The sequence below is a fragment of the Podarcis raffonei genome, chromosome 4 (genome assembly GCF_027172205.1).
Source record: "Podarcis raffonei isolate rPodRaf1 chromosome 4, rPodRaf1.pri, whole genome shotgun sequence".
Taxonomy (NCBI): Eukaryota; Metazoa; Chordata; class Lepidosauria; order Squamata; family Lacertidae; genus Podarcis; species Podarcis raffonei.
Window position 1 is genome coordinate 79,708,094 of NC_070605.1, and position 26,138 is coordinate 79,734,231.

At 42.2% G+C, this 26,138-nt stretch overlaps 2 protein-coding genes across 6 annotated transcripts in view; both read right to left on the reverse strand.

Moving 5' to 3' along the window:
* SEPTIN10 (septin 10) overlaps positions 1-16,887 on the reverse strand; it is an 88,293-nt gene extending 71,406 nt beyond the window's left edge. The window contains exons 1-2 of one of the 5 annotated variants that reach the window (XM_053384317.1): positions 16,790-16,887; positions 15,044-15,192 (exon numbers count right to left, since the gene is read on the reverse strand). In XM_053384317.1, the coding sequence (XP_053240292.1) occupies positions 15,044-15,094 (51 nt within the window). In that variant the 5' untranslated portion in view covers positions 15,095-15,192; positions 16,790-16,887. Of the gene's footprint in view, positions 1-15,043; positions 15,398-16,789 lie in introns of those variants that run through there. The other 4 variants (XR_008329925.1, XM_053384318.1, XM_053384319.1 and 1 more) reach the window with 4 other exon arrangements.
* A 3,938-nt stretch (positions 16,888-20,825) lies between these two features.
* On the reverse strand, positions 20,826-24,138 carry CHAMP1 (chromosome alignment maintaining phosphoprotein 1). Its single transcript, XM_053384304.1, has one exon. The coding sequence runs from the start codon at positions 24,136-24,138 to the stop codon at positions 20,962-20,964; it is 3,177 nt and encodes a 1,058-aa protein (XP_053240279.1). The 3' UTR covers positions 20,826-20,961.
* Positions 24,139-26,138: the final 2,000 nt, after the last annotated feature.

Here is a 26,138-nt window from a genome sequence, read left to right on the forward strand (position 1 = left end):
AATCCAGAATGCAGCAGCCAGACTGGTGACTGGGAGCGGCCGCCGAGACCATATAACACCAGTCTTGAAAGACCTACATTGGCTCCCAGTACGTTTCCGAGCACAATTCAAAGTGTTGGTGCTGACCTTTAAAGCCCTAAATGGCCTTGGCCCAGTATACCTGAAGGAGCATCTCCACCCCCATCGTTCTACCCGGACACTGAGGTCCAGCCGAGGACCTTCTGGCGGTTCCCTCACTGCGAGAAGCCAAGTTACAGGGAACCAGGCAGAGGGCCTTCTCGGTAGTGGCGCCCTCCCCGTGGAACGCCCTCCCACCAGATGTCAAAGAGAACAACAACTACCAGACTTTTAGAAGACATCTGAAGGCAGCCCTGTTTAGGGAAGCTTTTAATGTTTGATGTATCACAGTATTTTAATATTCTTTTGGAAGCCACCCAGAGTGGCTGGGGAAACCCAGCTAGATGGGCGGGGTATAAATAATAAATTATTATTATTATTATTATTATTATTATTATTATTCTTCCTCTTGCTGCTTAGCCAACTTTCAGTATCATTCACAAGTAGGAGAGACTAACTGATGATAGCCTCCTAATAAATCATAGCACATAATCTTCTAACGATGCTAACTGTGATTTGTTTGGAACATTCTAACTTCCCCTTTTTGCTAAAACAAACAAACAACAATATTATAATCTATATATTTCAGTTTTATGTAGAAGAAAAGGATTTAGCTTTTGAAACTCTTAATACTGAAGCTTCTTTCCAAGAACAGAACTTCAGCAGACTAAATTTTTATTTTGCCTCAGCAAACCTCAAGGCCAAGCAAAATGCTTAGAAGAGCCTGTAGAAGTGTAACTAAATGCAGACAAGTGCCAGAGATTTCTCCAGCTCGACACATATACTGCCTATATGTCTCCCATATTGGGTTCTCTCAGTGAAGTCGTCGTTTTTTCAGTGTTTTTGGCTCCAACAAGTATTTTAGGGATGCATTTGGGCTCTTTCAAATTATTCTTAAGGAGAAAAGCCAGGCAAGTGTTTGGTGACACCTAACACTCAACCCTTATTTGGAAGTCAAGGCAGTTTCAAGGCCTTCACCCTCATCCTAGGGTTACATCCACACCATAAATTTAAAGCACATGGATTCTCCCAAAGAATACTGGGAATTGTAGTTTCTAAAGGTGCTGAGAATAGTACCTCTCATAGGTATACTGGGACGCAGGTGGCGCTGTGGGTTAAACCACAGAGCCTAGGGCTTGCCGATTAGAAGGTCGGCGGTTTGAATCCCCGCGACGGGCTGAGCTTCCGTTGCTCGGTCCCTGCTCCTGCCAACCCAGCAGTTCGAAAGCACGTCAAAGTGCAAGTAGATAAATAGGTACCACTCTGGTGGGAACGTAAACAGCGTTTTCGTGCGCTGCTCTGGTTCGCCAGAAGCGGCTCAGTCATGCTGGCCACATGACCCAGTAAAGCGAGATTAGCGCCGCAACCCCAAAGTCGTCTGCAACTGAACCTAAAGGTCAGGGGTCCCTTTACCTTTAACAGGTATACTACAGTTCCTGGATTCTTTGGGGGGAAGATATGCTTTAAATGCAGATATTAGGGATGTATTTAGGCTGTCTCACACATGCTCAGAGGTCTCCCCTCTTTATTATTTGGGTCTATGTTCTTGAGAGTCCTGGCTCATGTTAAACTAGAACTGCACAACTTGTGATCCACCAAGCCAAGTGAAACCCACCAGTCATGTGCAATGCCCCATCACGACTCAATAAACCTACTATCTTTGCTTTGCCAAGATTTAAAAAAAAGAGACTTACCTAGCATCTAGCTGGCCACAATGCATGAGTGATGTGCTTGGTGCTTATACAAGGCGGAGTTTCACCGGTTGACATTATTTTGGCTGAGGTAGTGTGCTAAGATTTCAGAACAAGCTAAAGGAGAATGCACTGAGCAAGGAGGGGACAACCTTAAAGGAAGGAATGTGTTCTGAAAGTTCAAGGATGCACAAAGTGTTATCTGGCAATCAGGTGACATCAGGAACACATTCTTCAAAGCCGAAGGAATGTATGAAGTGTGTGGGTTTGCTGCTGATTAAAGCGAGTCAGAAAATGATTCAAGTTATTTATTCCTCTGGATATGTACACCTGGAAGATACAAATTTGAAACCATATTTAGAGTCCTTAAGGCAGTACAAACAGGATAAACCCTCTTGATTTATTCCACTTTTGCGTCAGCTTGTGTCCAGGCAGTAAAAGTTAAAAATTCACATGGATATTCCCACCCCATGGAGCTCAGTACTTTAGCACCCTTGACTGTGTAAAGAGCAGAGCTTTTCTCTCAGGCCCTGTAACTTCACAATGGTACAAAGAACTATTTAAGTTTCCCTTTTTTTCAGCATGCAGCATTTTGTTAAAGCTCCTCTGAATGAGAGAATAAAGGCTTCTCTCAAGGGCAGAAAGGGTCTTCTGTATTTCTTCTGACAAACTTGATAGTTTGCATCATAGAAAGTTGTCATCTTTACTAAAATATTTGTTTATATCATCCATTTCTCCTCTGCAATATTAATAAATGTTTTTGTGCCTTGAGCAAGGCCTGTCTTGCCTTCTGTGCTCCTTCTTCAGCAGCCAGTGCAAAACAGCTGGTCTGGGGTTCCCAGTCAGCCAATGGTGGCACATTATAACAGATGTAAAGATGGAAGTTTTCTGCTTCCACAGATAGTTGGGCCCTGCTTTTTCTGTTCAGAACAGTGCTTGCACTTGTGAGCCTCTCGATGCCAGCATGATGGGTTTGTAGGGGACATGCCCATGATGATTGCAGCAGTGTACTATTGACTGCGGGGATGCGGATGGCGCTGTGGGTTAAACCACAGAGCCTAGGACTTGCCGATCAGAAGGTTGGTGGTTCGAATCCCGCGATGGGGTGCGCTCCTGTTGCTCAGTCCCTGCTCCTGCCAACCTAGCAGTTCAAAAGCACGTCAAAGTGCAAGTAGATAAATAGGTACCGCTCTGGCGGGAAGGTAAATGGCGTTTCCATGTGCTGCTCTGGGTAACCAGAAGCGGCTTAGTCATGCTGGCCACATGACCTGGAAGCTGTACGCCAGCTCCCTCGGCCAATAAAGTGAGATGAGCGCCACAACCCCAGAGTTGGTCACGACTGGACCTAATGGTCAGGGGTCCCTTTACCTTTTACTATTGACTGCAGTGTAAAATGGACCAGTTTAAGGGAACAACCGAGTTGTGTGCTTAACAAGCAGTCTGGGCAAAAACTAGAGAAGTCCTGTGTTTGAGAGACCCCAGCTTTGGCTGCCCAAGTTTGATGAGGCAGCAGGAAAAGACAGATAACTTTCAGGATGATCCAATGGCCCTTGCACCAGGGTGTCACAGAGTTAGGATTTACATTGGTCATTGCAAGGGCCATGGGATTTTCCTGCTAATAACTGCATAAGAACTACTGGCTCCCGGGAAGAAACTGCCACAGGCACAGGATGTAACCAAGGAGCAAAGCATGCTTTATGTTCATTTGCTTTTTTATTTTTTTACTGCGGGGTGCCTGTCTGACAAGGAATTTGCGCATTTAGAAAATCTGCTTTTAAAAAACCCCTTGATCTTGAAGCACAGATCCTGCAGCAAAATAATCCTTCACTATCCCATATGGCCATGGAGCTTGTTGAATCTTGATTTAAAAATCTCATAAAGTGATGACAGAAGTGCCAGGGCTCTAAAGTTGCTGCTGCCACAACTTGTAGTGAGTTTCGCCCCCATCGAGTTGTAGCTAATTACTCGTCCTTTCCTTATTCTTGGCTCAAGGCCCAATGGACTCATTTCTTATCCCCTCCAGTTATGACTTGGGATTCTGCTGCTTGGGAATTTATTACATTAGACACCATCTTTCACACAGCTTAGCTCAGTTGGTTAGAGCGTGGTGCTGATAACACTGAGGTTGCAGGTTCGATCGCCATATGGGACAGCTGCATATTCCTGCATTGCAGGGTGTTAGACTGGATGGTCCTCAGGGTCCCTTCCAACTCTACAATTCTATAATTCTATGATTCTATTTCAATCCTTCCCTGCTTACCCTGAGCTGCCAAAAACACATACACACATCCAAGGGAAAGTAAAGTCCTTCCTTTTGACTATTACAGCAAGCATGTGCCATATCCTACAAACCACAGCCCCAGGGTTCCTTAATAAGGCCAGTAATGACATTCACCCTTCCTATTTCTCAGATAAGAGGGTATTCAACCAAGCAGTCGTGTTTTCATAGGTTTAGCTGAGAACTGCCAACAAAGCATTCCTAATTCATTCTTACATAATTAGGTGTACGGAAATGATTTACTAGAAAAGGGAGGATAGAACTCTGCCTTAACACAAAAATAACTGCCCACGCTCATGTTAACTTAATTCAGATATTGTTAAATGAATGTGGAGGCCAAGGATTCTAGTGTATTTATACTTCAAGTAAGTGCATGTGAATTTAGACCCTTCCTCTAGGTAAAGGTAAAGGGACCCCTGACAGTTAAGTCTAGTCGCGAACGACTCTGGGATTGTGGCATTCATCTCGCTTTACAGGACAAGGGAGCTGGCATTTGTCCGCTCCGCAGTTTTTCCGGGTCATGTGGCCAGCATGACTAAGCCACTTCTGGCACAACAGAACACTGACACCAGAGCAGCGCATGGAAACACCATTTACCTTCCCGCCGGAGCAGTACCTATTAATCTACTTGCACTTTTGGCATGCTTTCGAACTTCTAGGTTGGCAGGAGCTGGGACCAAACAATGGGAGCTCACCCCGTTGCAGGGATTCAAACTGACCTTTTGATCGGCAAGCCCAAGACTCAGTGGTTTAGACCACTCCTCTATTTCTGTTTAAATGATTTTAGAACAGCTGCATATATGTATGTGTCTGTGTGTAATATTTTTCTAGAAAAAGAGGTGCTGGAACTCTCCATGAAAGCCTCCCTTGTTCTCATATAATGGCAATGGCGCCCACCTGAGATGTGCCTGAACTCAGTTCCGACAAGTTCTGGCTGAAAAAAAGCCCTGGTGTGTGTGTGTTCTGACTTTTACAATAATTAATTACAAGATGGATTACAAAACTCAAAAGCAATGAAAGCATCACATAATCAGGAAAAGCAATTCAGTCACAAAATGATCTGAAACGTGCCACTAAAATGTCTTTTTAGAAATCATGCTAGCTTGCACATATTAAAGCTAATCATTAAAGGCCCTCCCAAGTGAAATATTTCCTAAGTGCTTATATCTATAAAGAGGGGTGCTACTATAGAAAAGTTGTGTCTGTGTTACTCACTCTGGTTAGCAGGACACCAGGAGCTGGAATGAATAACTTTTTCAATTATCGCAATTGACAAAATTCAGCCAAAGACAAGTGCTTCTAAATCCTTTTGATATCAACAGAAGGGCAGGGTATTAATAAATTATTATTATTATTATTATTATTATTATTATTATTGAGTGCAAGTTTGCCTGAATCATACCCATGTTTCCAGTTTGATGGAAAACCATAACTAAATTTCCTCCTTTCATATTCTAAATTAGGTTTATTGTTGTTGAATATTTCCTCCATTTTCCATTTGAAAAAAGGAGAGTAGCTCAGTTAAAAACAGAAGAAAACAAAATGAGCCATGTAATATTTTCTGAGCATTCTCTTTGTGTATGACCTATTAGATTATTGCAATGCCTGTAGTTGGGTTCTTCCTGGTAAAAGCGTAACAAATTTATTCATAAATAAAGAGTTGGCAAACTTAGCAAAATTATAAACAATGGATAATTATACAATCAACCTATTTTCCTCTTGCATATTGGTCAGGTGTGTTTACTGAACTGCCTAAAACCAGGTGGTTATGTAAAATGCAGAAGAGTTGTCAGGCCAGCTTCTAATTTTGTAAGATGCATACCTTAAATTATATGTATATTTAAAAATAACCAAGAAGAGCCAGGCAGCACTGCAGGCTTCCTACTTCCTGTTCTGTATATGTTTAGGTTAAGTAATGTAGACTGGATTAAAATGATTACCCAGAAGCATGTAATTCTCAAAATGAAAACCAAACAGATTAAGGGGTTGCCTCTCAATGCTGTTATTCTCTTTTATTAAGTATTGTTATTCATATCTATATTCCACCCTTTCCCTGAGGAAATAACATAGCATGCATGGTGTTTTCAGTTAATTAGGAAATGAATTCACATATTACAGGAAGGCGAGGTATACACTGTACATATCATGGACATGATTCAGCCAAGTTTAAGCACTGTCTGTTCTGTTAAAATCAACTGAGTGTCAAGCACATACCTAATTCCTCCAATGGAATTTAAAATTTCCTGAACTTTTACTGGATTATTCCCCCGTTTCCCCTCCAAAAAAACAAATGATCTTTAGTATTTTTCACACACCTTCCAAACAAAAAGAATAGGAGAGTAAACACTTACTCCTTTTTACAATTCCTTACATATTGGAGAAGAGGCTGGGACTCAGGATAGCAGAAATATATTTCACTGCAGCATGCTTTCAGCTTTCCACCTTAACAACTGAAGCCAGAAAATTTAATTGGAAAGAGACTTCCTCAGGCATCAGCTGTGGTAGTGATTAGGATGGTTCAATTCGGTGGTTTCTCAAACATTCTGCCTTTGGGAAACCATTTCCACATCATCTTATCTGCTGTAAAATGGCTGTACAATTATTCCTGGGCATGTTTAAGGGTACAGAGTCAGTTTACAGAGTTTCATAGCTTGGCAAGCCTCTCTGGTCACATTTTTGCCCTGTGTGAACTGAAAGACCATGTCCAGGACTCTCTCCTGTGATGTGCAGTGCAGGAGATTTGTGTCTTCCAAGAAATGTGTCTTTCAAATGCGTCCATGGAGGCTCAGGTTACAGCAACAGCCAAGGCGACATTTTTCCCCCTTCGCCGCATCAAGCAGTTGGTCCCTTACCTTTCCCGCCCCGCCCTGGCCACAGTGATCCATGCGACGGTCACCTCCAGGCTTGACTACTGTAATTCACTCTACACGGGGCTGCCCTTGAAGCTGTCCTAGAAACTCCAGTGGGTACAGAATGCAGCAGCGAGGCTCCTCACGGGGTCTCTGCCATGGGAGCATATTCACCCAGTGCTTTTCCAGCTGCACTGGCTCCTGGTGGAGTACAGGGTCAGATTTAAGGTGCTGGTTTTGACCTTTAAAGCCCTTCACGGCCTAGGGCCCTCATACCTATGGGGGCGCCTCTCCCGGTATGCCCCACGGAGAGCCTCAAGGTCCATAAATAGCAACACCCTAGACGTCCCGGGCCCTAAGGAAGTTAGATTAGCCTCAACCAGAGCCAGGGCCTTCTCAACACTGGCTCTGGCCTGGTGGAACGCTCTGTCTCTTGAGACCAGGGCCCTGCGGGATCTGATTTCTTTCTGCAGGGCCTGTAAGACAGAGTTGTTCCACCTGGCCTTTGGCTTAGAATCAGTTTGATTCCTTCCCCCTCTTTCTTTTTCCTTTCTCCTCCTATGAAGAGACTGCATGTTTTAATGTTGTATATTAATCTTTTAAATTGTATTTTAATCAACTTGTTTTTATTATTGGTTGTTAGCCGCCCTGAGCCCGGCCTTGGCTGGGGAGGGCGGGGTATAAATAAATCATCATCATCATCATCACTAAACTTCTCATTCTGCTGGAATACCAGGGTTCCTTGAAACAAAGTTTTGGCTATGTGTTCTTCATTTTCTCTGTGGACCGTGAGTGTTCAAGTCAGGAAACTGTGGGATAGTTAACACATGTGCAGTGGTACCTCTGGCTAAGAACTTAATTCGTTCTGGAGGTCCATTCTTAACCTGAAACTGTTCTTAACCTGAAGCACCACTTTAGCTAATGGGGCCTCCCACTGCTGCGCCACTGCGCCACCACTGCGCGATTTCTGTTCTCATCCTGAAGCAATGTTCTTAACCTGAGGTACTATTTCTGGGTTAGCCGAGTCTGTAACCTGAAACGTCTGTAACCCAAGGTACCACTGTATATCTATAAACTTGAAGGCAGCAGCATGCAGTGATGACTTGCATGTATGAATGGGTCATCCTTGATGTAACACCACAAGCAGATCTTTTCCATATCTCCTTAAATATGTTTTTCAGCTTTCAGTCACCAACTGTATGATAATGAGCGCAGAGAAATTAAGCTTGTACTATACGTGCTGGCCTCGAAGCAAATTCCATCTTAGATTTACTTCTGAGAAGACCTACACAGGATTGCACTTGGAATAGCACACATGCATGTGTGAATCAGGCTTTTGTACTTGTTTAATACTGTTGCTTCCCCTGAGCCCTTGGACAGAGCAGGCTGTGCAAACCTAATGTAAGAAATGCCAGTGAACAAGCTCTGCTGATCTTACTGTTTTTGCAAAATTCCAGCAGACATTTGAGTTATTTGGATTTTAGAAAGAATCTTTACATTTGTGTTGTTTTTGTGCATGTGTTTAGATACTTTCATATTCTGGGCTGTCTTTCTATTTTTCAGGCTTCCAAGCATTTGTCTGCTGCCTGAGTCAGGACCCCACCCATGGAAGCAAGGCTGTGCTTGCTTTGCATAGCAGATGGAAGCTGTCATGCCTAAAAATTCCATTATGGCAGGATTTATTGGAAATGAAACTTCTAATAGCTAGCTACCACGCCAGCAATTTTTTTTAAAAAAAGTCAAGGCAGTGTTCTCTGTTAACTATAAATAAGATGGAAAATAAAGAGCGTATTCAAAACAGGAAGAAGGGCCATTCTGTTTGACCTCAAACATACCCTGTAACATTAAAGTTTTATTCCCATGTGATAATTCTGTTTAAGTTAGCAGTCTGCTCTCCCATGGAGTTTTTCTATAAGTCAATAATTCATCCATGCTATGCAAATCTTGTCTTGATATGTGCGTTTAATTAATCATTTGGGTTACCTTCCACGGAAAGACAGCTTTGTGATCCAATGTGAAAAATATTACTGTCCAGATTGGCTTGCTGATAATTGGTGACACACTGAAGTTATTTCTGCTGAGAGCTGTAGATGGCAACAAGTAGTGTACACCAGACATTCCCAGAAGAGTGAATATGGACAGGGCAAAGAATTGTGAGAGACATTGGGGTGTGCTGTTTAGGGAATATTTTGTGCCTTTTCATAGGTACAGGTAAAAATTGCCCCAGGCACTACAGTGCCATTGGCTATTACCTTCCTATGTAATAAAAATGACATTCTTGTCAAGGAATTCCAGGAACTTAGCAGCCAAATCAGGAGTAGTGTATGTGCGGGTTTGGGGATGGTGCAAGATGGGCAGCCAATGGTGTTGTCTCTCTCCCACTTGACCAACCCGAATCAATGCTGGGCTTACACACTGGCAAGACTCAATGTACTACCTACAGGGGAGAGTCCAGAAAACATCACTTAGAGAGAGACTACGCCCTTGCAGACAGAGGCCAATAGAATCAGTACACATGTTCTTGTGCACTCGTAACTAGACAATTTGATCTAAGTTTATTAATCAGTTGGTTGCTAGTAGGGAGTGGAAATCAGAAAGCAAGGTAGCCTTCCTTATGTTTACTCAGGATGGGGATAGGATGGAGTGTAGACAGGTTTCTGCAACATGCAATGAGGATTCATGAATGGTATACAGCACTAACTTAAGTTTTAGATGCAGAGGGGTTTGGGGGGGTGAGTGGTGTTTGGTTTTTTGGTGCTGAACCCTACTGGAATCTTGTACGTTTGCCAATAAAAGTTTAAGAAACTAACATTCTTGCCAGTCAAGTAGGGCCAGCCCAAGAAATTTTGGCACCTGAGGCAAACCACAAAATGCCTCCTGCACTAGAGAAGAGGGGCGTGAAGATCTATATGGAGAACAAGGATGGGAGGAGTTCAGCAGTGCCTCCTATTCGCCAAAAGGTCACTGTATTTTGGTGGGGGGAGGTTGCTGAGGAGGCAGCAGATCTGGCCTCCAAGGAGCGTCCCACACTGCTCCTGCAGCATCAGCAGAAGGTGATGTATTTCTTGGAGGCTGGAACTGTTGCCCCTATGGATCCTGCTGCTCAAGGCGTTTGCTTCCCCTTGCCTCATGGGTGGGCCAGCCCTGCAGTCAGGAGTACAGTGGTACCTCGGGTTAAGAACTTAATTCGTTCTGGAGGTCTGTTCTTAACCAGAAACTGTTCTTAACCTGAAGCACCACTTTAGCTAATGGGGCCTCCCGCTGCTGCCGCTGCGCCACCGGAGCACGATTTTTGTTCCCATCCTGAAGCAAAGTTCTTAACCCGAGGTACTATTTCTGGGCTAGCGGAGTCTGTAACCTGAAGCGTATGTAACCCGAGGTACCACTGTATTTGTACACTGTTTCTCAAGCTTTAAAAAACCGAATCTTTAAAAAGTGAATAGCATTTTTAAAGCCTTGATTAGCTGGGGTAAGTGCATCAAAAATATGCACCAGAAAGAACAGCCAAAGCTGGATGAAGAATGCATGGTGAAGTGGGTGGTGGGTGTGTTTGTGTGTAAGTTTGTTTGGTGGTGATGATCTTGCAGCACTAAGAGAGCTTAGGGAAATATTTTATCTGTATTGTACAATATGAATATTAATACATATTAATATTAGGGTCTGATCACAGAATTTTAAAGTTTTCTCAGATAAAGGGATTGAGTGAAAAATTTAAAAAATTGTATTTTGAGTGTAAAGAAGGGTCACCCCTTTAGGTTGCTTTTATAGAAGGTTTGATTTTATGTACATTTTGATTGTAAAACTGAATGAACTGGTCGTTGCAATATTTGTGTAGAATTATCCAAGTACTCCCTACTCCAAAACAAATGCTGGGTTGCTAACTATCCTGGAATGCTTCACATTAGAGATGGCAATGAGACAGCACAAACTGGACACATTCCTTCACACAAAACTGCACCTCTAAGCAGATGAACTTGTCTGCTCATTGAACAAAAAAGGTCACCATTATTGCATATTCCTTCCACAGTTTGCTCTAAAGACAGCTCATAGACACTCTGAAGGCAGCATTTGGGACATTGTTTTAAGCTATATGTGTAAACAAAAATAAAATGCATAACACAATATGGAAGAGTTGCACGGCTATGTATCTTCAAAAGACGAATGCAAAGTTAAAACTTTTAAGCAGAAACACATTTACCGTATTTTTCGCACTATAGGGCACACTTTTCCCCCTCCAAAAATGAAGGGGAAATGTGTGTGCGTCCTATGGTGCGAATGCAGGCTTTCGCTGAAGCCTGGAGAGCCCCACCGCCAGCCCCACAAGCTCGGGGGACAGCGGGGAGGTGGAACGCCGCCATCCCGCTGTCCCCCGACTTGGTTAGAAGGCTGGCGGGGGGGGGGGAGAAGCCTGCTCCTCCCCGTCGCCAGCCCCGCAAACTCGGGAGACAGTGGGAGAGGCGCAGCGCGCCCTTTCCACTGTCCCCTGACTTGGCTAGAAGGCTGGCGGGGGGGGGGGAGAAGCCTGCTCCTCCCCGTCGCCAGCCCCGCAAACTCGGGAGACAGCGGGAGAGGCGCAGCGCGCCCTTCCCGCTGTCCCCCGACTTGGCTAGAAGGCTGGCGGGGGGGGGGAGAAGCCTGCTCCTCCCCGTCGCCAGCCCCGCAAACTCGGGAGACAGCGGGAGAGGCGCAGCGCGCCCTTCCCGCTGTCCCCCGACTTGGCTAGAAGGCTGGCGGGGGGGAGAAGCCTGCTCCTCCCCGTCGCCAGCCCCGCAATCTCGGGGGACAGCGGGAGAGGCGCAGCGCGCCATCCCGCTGTCTCCCGACATGGTTTGGAGGCTGGCGGAGGGCTTCCTCCTCCCCCAGCCCTGCAAGCTCCCAGAGCGATGCCAAAGCTGCGCGCAGCTTCGGCATGGCTCTGGGTCCCGTTCTGGGGGAGGGGGAAGCTCGGGCTTCCCCCGCCCCAGCCCCGCGCCTGGCGGGGGGGGAATAAATTTCCCCCCCTTTATTTTATCCCCCAAATCTAGGTGCGTCCTATGGACCGGTGCGTCCTATAGTGCGAAAAATACGGTATTTGTTTTTTGCTATCTACTTTTCTTTTTGTTCCTGTCAAGGAATAATGTTTCTAAGGACAATCTCACAATGCGAAGACACAAGTTCGAATCTCTATTCAGCAATGAAGTGACTACAATCACCATCTCTTAACTAAAACAGCAATACTTCAGCTGCTCCTTAACCTCCCTGCTTCCTTGCCATAGCATTGTAGTTTCCGTTAACATTTATGCTGTGTTGGGGACAAGGCCCTGAATCATGCAAGTTTTGGGAATTATCACAGGAGCTGCAACCACACAGAGTTGCAATTGACAGGAACCCTGTTTCAGTTACTATTGATGATGATATGCAGCTAGTTCTGACCTATAGTAGTGAACATACTAAAAAGGTATCAGTAAAGACTTGTTGGTTAACACAGTTAATTACGCTCCCTCTTCCTTCCTAAAAACAGGATCTGACTGAAGGATACAACTTTACCTTGAAATAGCACTTCAGATTTCTGAATATATTTGAATATTCACATTTTGATCTGGAGCTAGTTTAGTTTATTCCGAATTCCCCGCCATACCATACAGGAAATTTGTGCTGGTCTGTTTACAGTACTGATTATATTCTTAGCTTAGTTGCCAGGGAACAAAGCCTGGCTAAATCCTTGTGTAAATCAAAATACAATCTCTCTTTCTAATCCTGTTGCCTTACTCTTTATCACAATTCCTGAGCCAGCCTTTACATATACTATGAAATTTACATGGAACTGTTATTTAATTGAAACTGAGGAAGATCTGCGCTATTCTCAGGGTGTATATCCTCATGGCATACCCGTTTTGAATGAGGCACCAGAGCACATTTCCTATTTTCATTACTACTACTGAATCATATTTATTTATTTACTTACTTAACCTTTTGTTATAAGCTATCTGGGCAGAATTAAAAGTATCAAGTTATATATACAACAATAAAATAAGAATACAATAGAACATAATATATGAAAAATTAAGCTGTAAAAATAAATGTTAAAAGCTGCAACATGGTTTAAAAAGCTTGTGATTTTTTTTTGCTGGAAAGTAATTAGAATAGCCATTTATAATAAAAAAGTAATAGTAATATAATAATTTATCAGGGCTACAACTGTTATAGATCATCACTAAAGTTACAATAATGTTTAAATGCCTATTGCTTAAGCTTACCTAATTCTATGAGAATTATGGCCTGAAGCTGATTAACAATGAGGCCACTTTTAAATCACTGAGCCTAAGAGTTAAGGGCATCTGTGCATCACATTTTTATCCTATATTTTCTTTCTGAGAGTAAAACTAGACCAAAAATAGGATAAAAACCCACATTTTGCTCTGTTGTAGACAAGCCCAGATTGTGAGCCAGATACTGATGACATTTCAGCAAGTTACCTAGAGTGTATGAGATAGAGAAGGGTATAAATAGTAATTAAGTCACAAGCTGAACTTAACCATCAAAGGTAATTGACTAGGGAAAAGTGAGGGTGAATATATGTACACCATACCCTCCATGCTCTGGCAACTGCTATTTAAAACTCACTTATCAATATATTTTCATAACTTTTTTCATTATTTTTTAAAAAGAAATTGGTCAACTGAACCCTGAATAAGAATGTCATTTGCGTTTATAATTTCCTTTGCTCCTTAAAATAACATTGCAAATGTTCTTGGGAAGCCATTCAAGATTTTGGGTGCAATGGTTAAGTCTTTTGTCACCAAAGCCTCAATAGCATTCTTTTTAAAAGAAAGAACAGTGAAAGGTCACCAGAGACAGTACCATATTGTTTGCTGAGAATTACAAAGGACAAAAGAGGAGAGTCATTTGACTTTAGCACACCTCCTTACTGAAATGGTTGCCAGTCACATAATTAACCAGACCTAGGAAGAAAAACAGAACAGTTTGACAGGACAGATGGTATCTATTAAAAGTTGTGTATTTATTTCATACATTCTAACTAGCATTTTAAAAAATACTCCATAATTTGAAATGACTATCCAGCGATTTCTCGTTTTAAGTTTAAAACTTTTAGCTGACAAAGGCCTACAGCCAATAAACAGCATACCTAATTAAACTATTTTATGCTTTTTAAAAAGAGAACATACAGACCCTGTCAACAATCTCCATGCACAGATTTCAGGATTTATTTTCAAGCAGTTATTGAACAACACAGGGATAGACAATATGGTTGAGAGGCTGTTGATATGAGATGGTTATGGTGAATTAACACTTTGCTATAATCAGAAAGCAAAAGCCAGGATGTTTTAGATGGCTAGGCAGGTATATCGAAGTTTAGGACACTGCAATGTCATGCTGTCAGTGCAGGGGCTTTTGCCTGTGCAATGGGACTTAAGTCTCCCTGCCTCCAACCCAAATCTGCTCTGGTGGAGAAAACTCCAGTATAGATGGAGGTGGCTAAGGAGGGTGTGCAGGGAGAGGAGAGGTAGAGGATCTCCTTGTTGCACAAACATAAGTCCTTTATTGGTTAAATCCCTGTGCCTTTAGCAGTTGCTACAACCAACAGCCAGACCAATTGTGGTTTATGATCCAGCCATAATCTCTGCCAAGGAATAGATGCTGACAGTATGGTTCCAGGAGGCACACAAGAAAATATACCATCCCTTTATAGCTGACATTCCATTCAGTGCCCTATATACCATCATTCTTTCCTTGTCCCAGAAGGATGAAGTTGTACCAAAGCAGGAAGGATAGCATGTGTGAAGGAAGACAGTGAACATTCATCATCAGGTTAGAACATGTATCATTAGTGAAACAGCTTTTTAAAAAAAACATCAATAGCAAAATACACTTCATTAGGATGAGTGGGCAGAGGGCTTGTTCTGATACCCAGTTAAATGCAGTCCATTTCTTTGCACTGAGAATGTATGTATGGTACTACATGTACACACACATACACTCCGAGAACCCATTACTGCCATTTCAGCAATCCTAAAAGCAGACCTGGCTAGACTTTGACTTTAGAAGCACTTGGCTTTTGAATGAATTCAAAGCATTATTTACACTGTGAAAAATAGAGGTGCACTCACAAATGGAGCAGGAGCCATTGTTGTCCCTGGTGACCCAAGTAACTGTAGCATTTCCCTACATGTAAAGTTCCATCCCGTGTCATTTCTTGGTCGCACTAAGAATATGATGGAATGCTGTGAGCCAGATTCATTCTACACCTAAATTGCATCTAAATATATTCAGAAAAAGAATGAGAAATACTGGTATCAGTTTTTGCCTTTCCATCAGCACTTTTAAATCCTAGATTGTGGGCTGAAAGTGGAAGATGGTTGAAGAGATTGGCCTTGCTTAGGAACAGAAAAGTCCAAACATCCCATGTTTTCTCATTGTTTAAAAGGACTTTGCTGGACCATAAAAATGAAGTCAGATTGTTCTGACCCCTTTAGATAATGCTGTTACAAGCAAATATGTGTCCACTGCCACAGCTGAACATTCTTAAGTGCTCTGGCATCGCCTGCCTAGAAATTCCTTTGCAAGAGACTCCCACGTTCTGGCAAAATATTCACTATTTTAGCTTCTGCACGTAAGATAAAATAATTTAAATGGCAATTATAAGAAAAATGCTGTGTTGTATGAATAGTTCTAAAAATGTATTGAGTGATGTTAACAGTAGTGCCTAAGAAGCAAAAGGCTGCTCAAATAGCTCATTGATAAAGTTTTTGCAGGCTTTTAAGATAGGCAGGATGGGACGCGGGAGGCGCTGTGGGTTAAACCACAGAGCCTAGGACTTGCTGATCAGAAGGTCGGCAGTTCGAATCCCCGTGACGGGGTGAGCTCCCGTTGCTCGGTCCCTGCTCCTGCCAACCTAGCAGTTTGAAAGCACGTCAAAGTGCAAGTAGATAAATAGGTACCGCTCCGGCGGGAAGGTAAACGGCGTTTCCGTGCGCTGCTCTGATTCACCAGAAGCGGCTTAGTCATGCTGGCCACATGACCCGGAAGCTGTACGCCAGCTCCCTTGGCCAATAAAGTGAGATGAGCGCCGCAACCCCAGAGTCGGTCATGACTGGACCTTACCTTTTAACATAGGCAGGCTAGAAAAAGTCTAGATAATCAAAGTCCTTTTTTTGCCATTTTAAAAGGGAACACACTTGAGACATAATTATGTCTTCTCATCAGTGGAAATGGTAGATGGCTCATAGAGATATATTAAAAAGAGAAACACCTGGCTCAGGAGAGCGCAGCTTTTAAAATAAAAAGTAATGGGGAAGTAGCTTGAATTTTAGAGATTGCCCTGTCAAAACATTTTAAAAAAAACAGGGTCTGAGCAAACCCTATAAAGGCCTAGGAAAAGATGCCACTGACAGAACTGTGAGAATTTTTTTTTTGTCTAAGAGTTAACGTGTGAGCATGCTGTTTGCCACGGTTGCCAGGGCTACCTGACACATGCACATTCAATGACTGCAGCAAATTGTGGCTTTGTATGTGTCAAGGAGCCATTAGGGATCAAACACCACAGACAGAACTTGCATATCACTTCATACACGATGCTTCTGATACAAATGTGATCAAGTAATACATGTACATGTGTCTTGCATGTACATTATGGTCTGCCTTGTCTTCCACTAGCAACAATAGATCAACATCTTCCTAGTTTTGTTAAAAAGAAAAAAAAGTTAGGAAGCAGTAGATCAACTCCAATGCAAGCTAAAGGCTAAATACTGCTGCCATCTAGCAGCTGAACTTAGCCACTGTCCTAAAGGACAACACAAGCAGAGTATCATATCCAGGTTATTTCGTTGGAGGCACAATTAAGTGCTTCTAATTACCTTTAAAGCCCTAAAGGGTTTGGATCCAGAATTTGCTACATCCTTCGCCACTACTCTGCTTTGCTGCCCAAGATGTGGAAAGGCTCATCTCTATGTCTCACCTATGAAGGAAGATATGTGTCTGTGATAACAATGTCTATGCAGCTTCTCTTTAACCATCTTCTGCTCAATAGTTCAATATTTATTCCAGCAGGTTTTTGCCTGGCCCGGATGTTTTTATCTGTTTTTATTCTGCCTACCTCTGTTGCATAATATTGTTTGATATTGTTTCATGACACTGTGAATTTAATTGTTGACAGCTGCCCTGAGTAATAGATACGCACAAGGGCAGGCTAGAAATTCTGTTTTTTTTAAAAAAAATAACTTTTGTTCTGTCCCTGCATCAACATTTCATATCGTACAAAATGTTATAGATTCCCGTCATAAAATGTGTTGCGGGGTATGGAAAAGATTATTAGACATTATTAGCAAAGCGCCAGTCCAGTTAATGCAAAGGAAATACTAATAAATTAACATATCATGTTTTCACCTAGCAGTGGTTAGTTAGGTCATGGAATACCCAAATTCAATCCACTGAGCTTCCTGAAAGATAGAGCTGGCAAATGTAACCACAAAGTGTCAAAATGTAATCCGATCCATGCACACAGCCTCCAAGTTTTGCTAATAAGTTACATTTTATGAAGTGATGCTCTTCTTTTTGTTTTGTAAGAGAGCTGTGTGTGTTTAGGAAAAAAAGCTATTATAGCAGGGCATAAATGCCAAAATAATAAATATTTATCTGTACACATTTTCCTGCCATGGAACATCCAACTTCTACATACTATTAATACAATATAATTCACTTACATCTGTTCAAATCATAGTAATGGAAAAATCCAGACCTGAATTTTTACTTTTCCCAAGGGCACATGTCCTTACATACTTCAGAAAAACTAATCTATGATGAAAACAAAATGCAGATTAGGTGCTATTCTTATAAAAAGGATCACATTAACCTTTGGGGAATTCAAGCTGTGTAAATATGTTGGTACACAGACCATGTTTTCATTTCTCACTTAGCTAAATTACTTTCAGATTCAGTTTAATTCTTCTACATCTTGACTAGAGTATGCTTGGCATGGGCACCTCCAATTATTTTTATAGTTCTACATGCAAGTTTTATGGCAGGAGACAGCCGCAATTTTTTAAGCAAAGCTTCAGATGAAACAACTTATTTTCAAATACAGGTGAACGTTTCACCTACAGCTGCTTCTATTGCACCTCTGAAAACTCAGGTTGCAATTTAAGCAACCAGCTTGTCTCTTCTGCAGAGCAAAAAGCTGTAATGAGAGCTTCAAAGAAATCTCAGGCGATCCAAATTCTCCTACTATGTACATACAAATCATGGGATCGTGTCCATGCACTGTAAAGATAATTCCCACTTCATGTTGGCACACTTAAAAAAAAATTATACCAGTAATATTTAACAATGCTTACATTGGGCTGAATTATATTGATGCCTTTGGAACTTTTCTATTTTATTACACCTTGCATGATAAAGCAAGAAGTGTCAACCAGAAGTTACATCATCAACAACAAAAGTTTTAATAAAAATGTAAAAATCTATCCAGTGCCATAATACATAGGTTCTTTAAGAGTTACTATGCTCTGCTTATCCAAGAAGCTGAATCAGCAGAACAGTATCTTTGGACTTCATTTCACTTCTGGTAAAATAAAAGGATGAAGGATGAGATATGACACCTTCACATCCCAAACGACAAAAGAATAGAGCCTCCAAATTTCAATTGCTATGGGTCATGAACATAAGTAGTACTGTGGACTGGGAAAGACTGAACCAATTTATCTACCAACTGAATGGCACGGCTGCCACTTCCTACACAATTTTGTTGACATCTAAATCCATTTCTCATGTAGAACAAGCAGATCATGTATGATGTAACCACATGTGGTGTTGAATTTGAATCACAAGAGATTTGTATAGATTACCATTTAATTTTCTTTAAAAAAATATTATTTAGATTGTAAATGCTATCACTTACCTGCATTAGAGAATGCACAGAAATCTGTACTAATTCCAGTAATAAATATCTGAAGTAATAAAAGCTGATGAAACATTACCTAATACATACAATTTAACAATTTCAATGCAGAGATTATTTTTATTGTTAGAATAGAAAACAATGCTTAAAACACATTCCCCAAATTATAAAGAACAATAATACAAGACAGCATATATATGTCCAATACATCTGACATTACTCCAGCTATTTCACACACATTAATCTGCACTTCAAATAGAGTGAGAGCAGAAGCACAACTACTTAAAAAATCTAAACAAGCAAATTTATTGAGGTGCAAACACTGATTTTTCCTTGCAATACTTATAAAAATGATCACTACTTATGATTCAAGACAAACTACTATACTATTCCATGCACAATTTAAAACAATTTCAGTTTTGTGATGTTTACACTAAATATTGAGCTATTCAATATATTTCAAATAAAAAACTGGATTTGGAGAGTTAACTGAGTGGGCGAATTGCCGCATTTCTGCTATTCCAGCTCCTTATTTTAGTAATTTAGTAAATCATAGTGAAAACCTATTATGTTGGGAGGGTTTGGAAAGTGCAAGCAAGGTGTAGCTAGCAGAATCTGGACAATTTAAGAACAGAAAAAAACATATTAAAATTAAATTTCAAAGTGTTTGTGATCATGTCTCACAAGGTCTAGTGAAACTGAAATATTGCCCCAGTGAGAATATTGCTGATGGCATAACCAAGGCTTTCAAGTTTCAGAAACATGATAAATGTGTTTGCAATTGAGTCTGAATAAGCATACAGTGGTACCTCGAGTTAAGTACCTCATTTGTTCCGGAGGTCCGTTCCTAACCTGAAACTGTTCTTAACCTGAAGCACCACTTTAGCTAATGGGGCCTCCTGCTGCTGCCACGCCGCTGGAGCACGCTTTCTGTTCTCATCCTGAAACAAAGTTCTTAACCCGAGGTGCTATTTCTGGGTTAGCGGAGTCTGTAACCTGAAGTACCACTGTACTGTATAAGTTTTTTGTGTATGCTCTAGTTCCGATAAGGACTGAGGGGGGTGTTTGTATATGTGAAACTAAAACTAGTAGTCATTCTGTATCTACACAGGATAATGTAAACAATATAGAAGCAGATGGCTTCAGGGTCAGAAGCACGAGGTAATGTTCATGCGCAGTGTGTCTCTGGGCCTAGATAAGACTGAAAGGGTTGAGTTTGTTCATTTTTTCTCTCTGCTCTTTGTCCTGCCGCGAAGGGGAGAACCATCTCCAGATGCAGCATGCTAGCAACTGATGCATGGGTTAATGAAGTACAAAATCATTAAGCTGTAAACCGGAACTAAACCTTGCTGCCTGTACCGTGGGTGTGAAGTGAGTTTATTGCATCGGTGATTGACTCCACAAAAGGCTTGACAATGCTGCGCAGAGCGGAGCATGCAGAGGAGCATGCTGGACACCTTGTGAGATGGAAAAGATGATCACAAATATTCAACAATCACAGGAGTCAGAGGATTCTGCAGCTGTCTCCCTCTTGCAGGCAAAGTCGTCTGTCCTTAGGAGCGCCCTTCCAGCTACCATTGAAAGGACTGCTACTGTTGCAGTGGAGAGGGCAAAAAGGAGCTGTTTGGGGGGGCATGTGGATCAGGGAATCAAAAGCCCACATTCCCTGGATGCATACCCAGGATGTAGGGTGGAGGGAGATGTACACCACCTCTGAGCTCTGCTTCTGTCTCTCACCACCTCCAACCTTCTGCTCTGGGTAGCGAAGTATTGTCAGGGCTAAGAATCTGATAATTCTGTTGCCAGAGAATTTGTAATAACCCATTGACTGCTCTGTCCATGACTTAATCTCCATTTTTTGTTTTAAAAACAGCACTCCATATAATCCAGTACAGACCTATTACTTTGGTAGTTCGGTGTTAACTATTTCTGCAAACTAATGGCTACAATATAGCACAGTTAAGCAAACTAGGGCCCATTCAAATAAATGAGTTAAGTGCACTTAATTTTGCATTTAATTGTGGCCATCATGTTTATTGTGACATGCTGATATACTTGCATAAGACAGTTCAACCGCATTACTGACCACAAGCTAACATTTTTGGAGATTCTTCAACTTCCAAATAAATATGATCAAGTCTGTGGTTCAGTAAGTGATTCCATAAGTGATTCGTTCAATGGTTCGGTGCCATCAACTGGCACCTTATTGGCCTCTTCACTCTGAGTAGGGGGCTCAGTTATGGTATCCATCTGTTTTTTATTGGCCTCTTCATTATGACGACTTTGGCAATGGGTTAGATGCTTCTTAAAGCCTCTAGGAAAGTTTGATTCAAAACTGCAACGTGGACATTTAAGCAAGCTCTGACCATGAGCAGCAACATGGTTTTTAAGGTGAGATTCCAAGAGAAATGCCTTTCCACATATGTCACACTTGTACGGACTGTGAACATTATGCTTGTTAACCAAATGATGCAAAACAGCACCTTTTTTCATAGCCCGGCAGCAACAAATTTTGCAATAATATTTGCCTTTGCCACGCTTCATATATTTTGCTATTTCTTCTTCCGAGATAAAAGCTTCCTTTTCTTCAGTAAACTGCAGCACACACTGAGGCTGAGTGGGACTAGCTAAATCAATTTTAGTGTCTTTATTGAGGTCAGAAGTTTCTGGATCAAACTGTTCTTGATCACTGTTTGATTCCTGCTCCTTAACTTCAGAGGTATCCATTTCATTATTTCCACTCCCACTGTTATTTAGGTCTATATTCACTGTTTCCTGATTTTCCTTCTTCGGTTTCTTCTTTGGGCAAGAAAATAATACTTTTTCTGTAGCTTCCTTGGCTTGTATAAGCTGCTCCTTTGGAGCTAACAGACCACTGAATGGATTCTCACCTTCTGGCTGCTCAGTGAAGAAATCTTTACCAGATTCGGAATGTACCTGCAATTCTGAAAAAATGGGTGCAGCAGACTGACCGAAGTCAGAGACAGCAGTTTTGTGAACTTCTCTGCCTGTTTCCAGTGGTCTGTGGACATCAGAACCAAAGTTCTGCTTTGGATCAGAAGACATAGGAGTTGGTTTTTGGAGCTCAAGTGGAAGAGAACCTTTTGAAGGCTCAGCAAAGAAACCTTGCCGTTGTTTCTCAGGGGAACCAGGAAGTGCCTTCTGTGGGTCAGTGAAGCTTGCATGTTTCTGAATTTCGGGAGAAACTGAAGAAGCCTTCAGCGCTTCATGAGTAAGAACAGCTGGTTTCTGAGGTTCTCCAAAGGGAACATGCTCTGCAACTTCAGGAGAAACTGCAACATGTTTCTGGGGCTCTTGGAAGAAGGCATGCTTTTGGGCCTCAGGTGAAACAGGAGGTGGTCTGTGAGGTTCAGAAAACAGGGCATGTTTTTGGACTTCAGGAAAAGACATGTGAGTTTCATGGAAGAATGGACGTTTTTGAACATCAGCAGAAGGAGGAGGAACAGATTTCTTAGACTCTGGAAAAAGTGCCCGTTTTCGGGGTTCGGAAAACAAAGCACGTTTTTGGAACTCAGAAGAAACAAAAGGAGCAGGCTTCTGAGTGTCTGAAAAGAAAGGAGACTTCCGAGAGTCAGAAGGGAATTTCCAAGGGTCAGGAGACACAGGAGCTGGCTTACGTTGTTCAGGAAAGAATGAAGGTTTCCAAAGATCAGGTGACATTGGGGGACCAGACTTTCTAAGCTCTGTTGGCATGGGATGTGCAGAGGGTGGTACTGCTGGTGATGACCTCCATGTGTCAGGAGACAAGACAGGTTTCCAGCCTTCAGGATAAACAGAAGAAATGGGTTTCCAGGGCTCTGAGGAAACAAGACTAGATTTCTGAGACTCAGGCAAGGAGGTAGATTTCCAAGGCTCTGGCACAAACTTCTGAGGCTCTGGGGACATCATAGAACCTGGTCTTCGAGGTTCTGAGGCAGGCCTCCTAGACTCCATTGACATAGAAGTGGGAGGTTTCGGGGACCAAGGTGACACAGTAATAGAAGACTTCTGTTGTTCGTGGGAAATATTAGGAGCAGGCCTCCAGGGCTCTGGAGCAATACTAGGAGCAGACCTCCAGTGATCTGGTATTGGTGGTTCAGGTTTTCTTAGTTCAGGGGAAAGCGCTGAAGCAGGCCTCCGCATCGGAGGAATATGCCTGCGAGTTTCTGAGGATATAGCCGATGTAGATTTCTTTAGCTCAGGAGACACAGCTGGAGAGTGCCTGCGGGGCTCAGGAGACACTGCTGGAGAGTGCCTGCGAGGTTCAGGAGACACAGCAGGAGAGTGCTTGCGAGGCTCAGGAGACACAGCTGGAGAGTGCCTGCGAGGTTCAGGAGACACAGCCGGAGAATGCCTGCGAGGCTCGGGAGACACAGCCGGAGCAAATTTCTGTGGTTCAGATGCAGCCACATGTGGAGATGCAGGCACAGCAGACTTCTGAGGTTCTGGGGATACAAGTTGTAGCGGTTTTTGTGGTTCTAGAGAAACAAGTGGTGCAGGCTTCTCTGACTCTGAGATAGATACATGCAGTTCTGGGTGTACATTAGAGAAGGGTTTTTGTGGCTCAACGTATGTGACTGTGCCAGGTTTCTGTGGCTCAGGGGAGATAGCAGATACAGGTTTTGATACATCTGAGGACTCCACTGGAGTGGGTTTCAGGGGCTCTGGAGCCACAAAAGGGACTGGTTTCGATGGCTCTGATGACACCACTGGAATAGGTTTTGGCAGCTCTGATGATGCAACAGAGATGGGTTTCTGTGGCTCTGCGGATGCAACTGGAGCAACCTTTGGTTGCTCCATGGATACAACTGAGATGGACTTTGGTATCTTAGAAGGTAACCCAACGTCAGGCTTGAGGGCTTCAGAGGGAGCCAGCTTCTGAGATTCGGGAGAAACAGTGGGTTTCAGTGACTCAGGAGGCGGAGAAGACTTCTGAGGTTCCAAAAACAGAGGTTTCTTTACAGTTTCTGCACCTGTTGCTAACAAATCTTTTTGCTCTTCTTTCCATTTGTCAGGCATTGCATGGTGTGCTGTGATGTGATAATAAACATTGCAATACATTTTGCTGGTAAAAAAACATTTGTGGCAGTGGAATAACTTTGCACTTTTCTGGTAAAATATAAGTTTCCCCAGTCCTGCAGCATCCATTTCATCACAAAACTCGGGGTGGATAGTACCCATATGAATCTGTATGTTTTCATAGTCAGACCCTCTGAAACTGCAGTGATCACATTCCAAGCGCTCTGTTGTTTTACGCAGGATCTTCAACATGTCCATTTTTCTATTGTCAACTTGCATAACACTACACATGTTTCAGACTGTAAGCTCCAGTATTCCTGAAATAAAAGTTAAAAAGTTAGCACATAACATACAGAAAAGTTTGTTCTTATTAAAGTAAAATTAACTAAATGAACACTCAGCTGAATAATTATATCTCCTAAGAAAAATCAAATCATCTAATCTTGTTAAGCTGTATATCACAATCTTCCACTTCGGAGGGAAATCACCCTATGTACAAATACTTCTGAATATAAATCTCTTCATTGTTTACAAAACCATCAGCAGTTGCTGATGGCAATTTAATCTGTTTACCAATTCCAGATGGTTCTTTCTGTTGCAGAAAGCCTAACAAAACACACAATCTGCAGAGAATATCCTGCTAGTTCCAGACCCTTTTATTTAAATCCTACAGGCAAATTCCAATGGAATGGAGCTAGCAAATATATGGGTTGTGAATTTGGCTTGAAGTGAGCTGATCTTCCTGATTTCACTATTAAATTATGCTGTATTCTTCCTCATTCTGTATACCAACTAAACCAGTCAAAACCCACAAGGGTCATTACATAGTAATGTAGGCCACAGTTGTAAGGTATGGAAAAATAATTTTTATTATGAATATTTTGCTATGTGCCAGTAACATTCACTCTTAAAAGGGTTAAACTTATAGCTCTTTGCAGGTGTTACTATCTCCCATGTACAGCAACACGGAAGCAAGGAAATGAGCCACACAGATAAGTCCCACTCCCAATGCCACACACTCCATCCAGTGCTTCCCCAAAAACTTATGCATATAGCATAGACAGCTGCGGTGGAGGGGTCTTAGTCACAGCTAGAGCAAGGCAAACCATAAGCCCAGGTTCAGATGCAATGCTATGTCAAAGAATGAATTTGTTCTGGAGGTAGCATGGAGCACAGTGACTGCAATCTTCCCCCTAGGAACCTGCATATTTTTTCATTCATGCTAAGCCATGGGGTCACAGTAACCTTCATTTACTATTTCATCAAAAATAAAAACTAACCAAAACTTTTGATTTCCATGTTCACTGCTACATGGGACACCCCAGGATGCAACCTTAATGCCATTTCTCAAGGTACCATATACTGCACAGAGTATTTAGAATATTAAAATATTTGACACTGAAACTATTAGCAATGTAGAAGCACACTGACTCCATATCTTTCCGGAAGCTAGTACAGTGGTACCTTGGGTTAAGTACTTAATTTGTTCCAGAGGTCTGTTCTTAACCTGAAGCACCACTTTAGCTAATGGGGCCTCCCGCTGCTGTCTGTTCTCATCCTGAATCACAATTTCTGTTCTCATCCTGAAGCAAAGTTCTTAACCCGAGGTACTATTTCTGGGTTAACGGAGTCTGTAACCTGAAGCGTATGTAACCCGAGGTACCACTGTATAGTGTAGCAGGAAAATAATCTGTGAAATAGAAGCCTCCAGTTAAAATCTCAAATAAGCCCAGACTCGCTGGGTATTTTTTATTTCTCAGCCCACCATCTGCAAATTGGGGTACGTGAGAACATAAGAGGAGCCCACTGGATCAGGCCATTGACACATCTAGTTCAGCATCCTGTTCTCACAGTGGCCAACCAGATGCCTGTGGGAAACCCCAAAGCAGGACCCAAGCACAAGAGCACTCTCTCCTTATGCCAGTTCCAACAATGGGTATTCAGAAGAATTATTGCCTCTGACTGTGGAAGCAGAGCACAGCCATCATGGCTAGTAGCCATTGATCCTCTTTTAAAGCCATAGCACTGGCTTGCCTCACAGGATTGTTAAGGACTACTGAGATAACGCATCTGAAGCACACTGAACACTAAGGGGAAATGATGCATAAATACAAACTATTAAATATTTAAATATAAAATACTGTTTTCTTGATGACAGATAGGTGTGAAGCCACAATTGAGTTTTCTTAAGACTGGCAGGTGCATACACTGCAAACATATTTATTAGTGAGGACCACAGATCACAATATATCTCTTCTCCTGGAGATTCTGTACACATCACTGCTTACCTA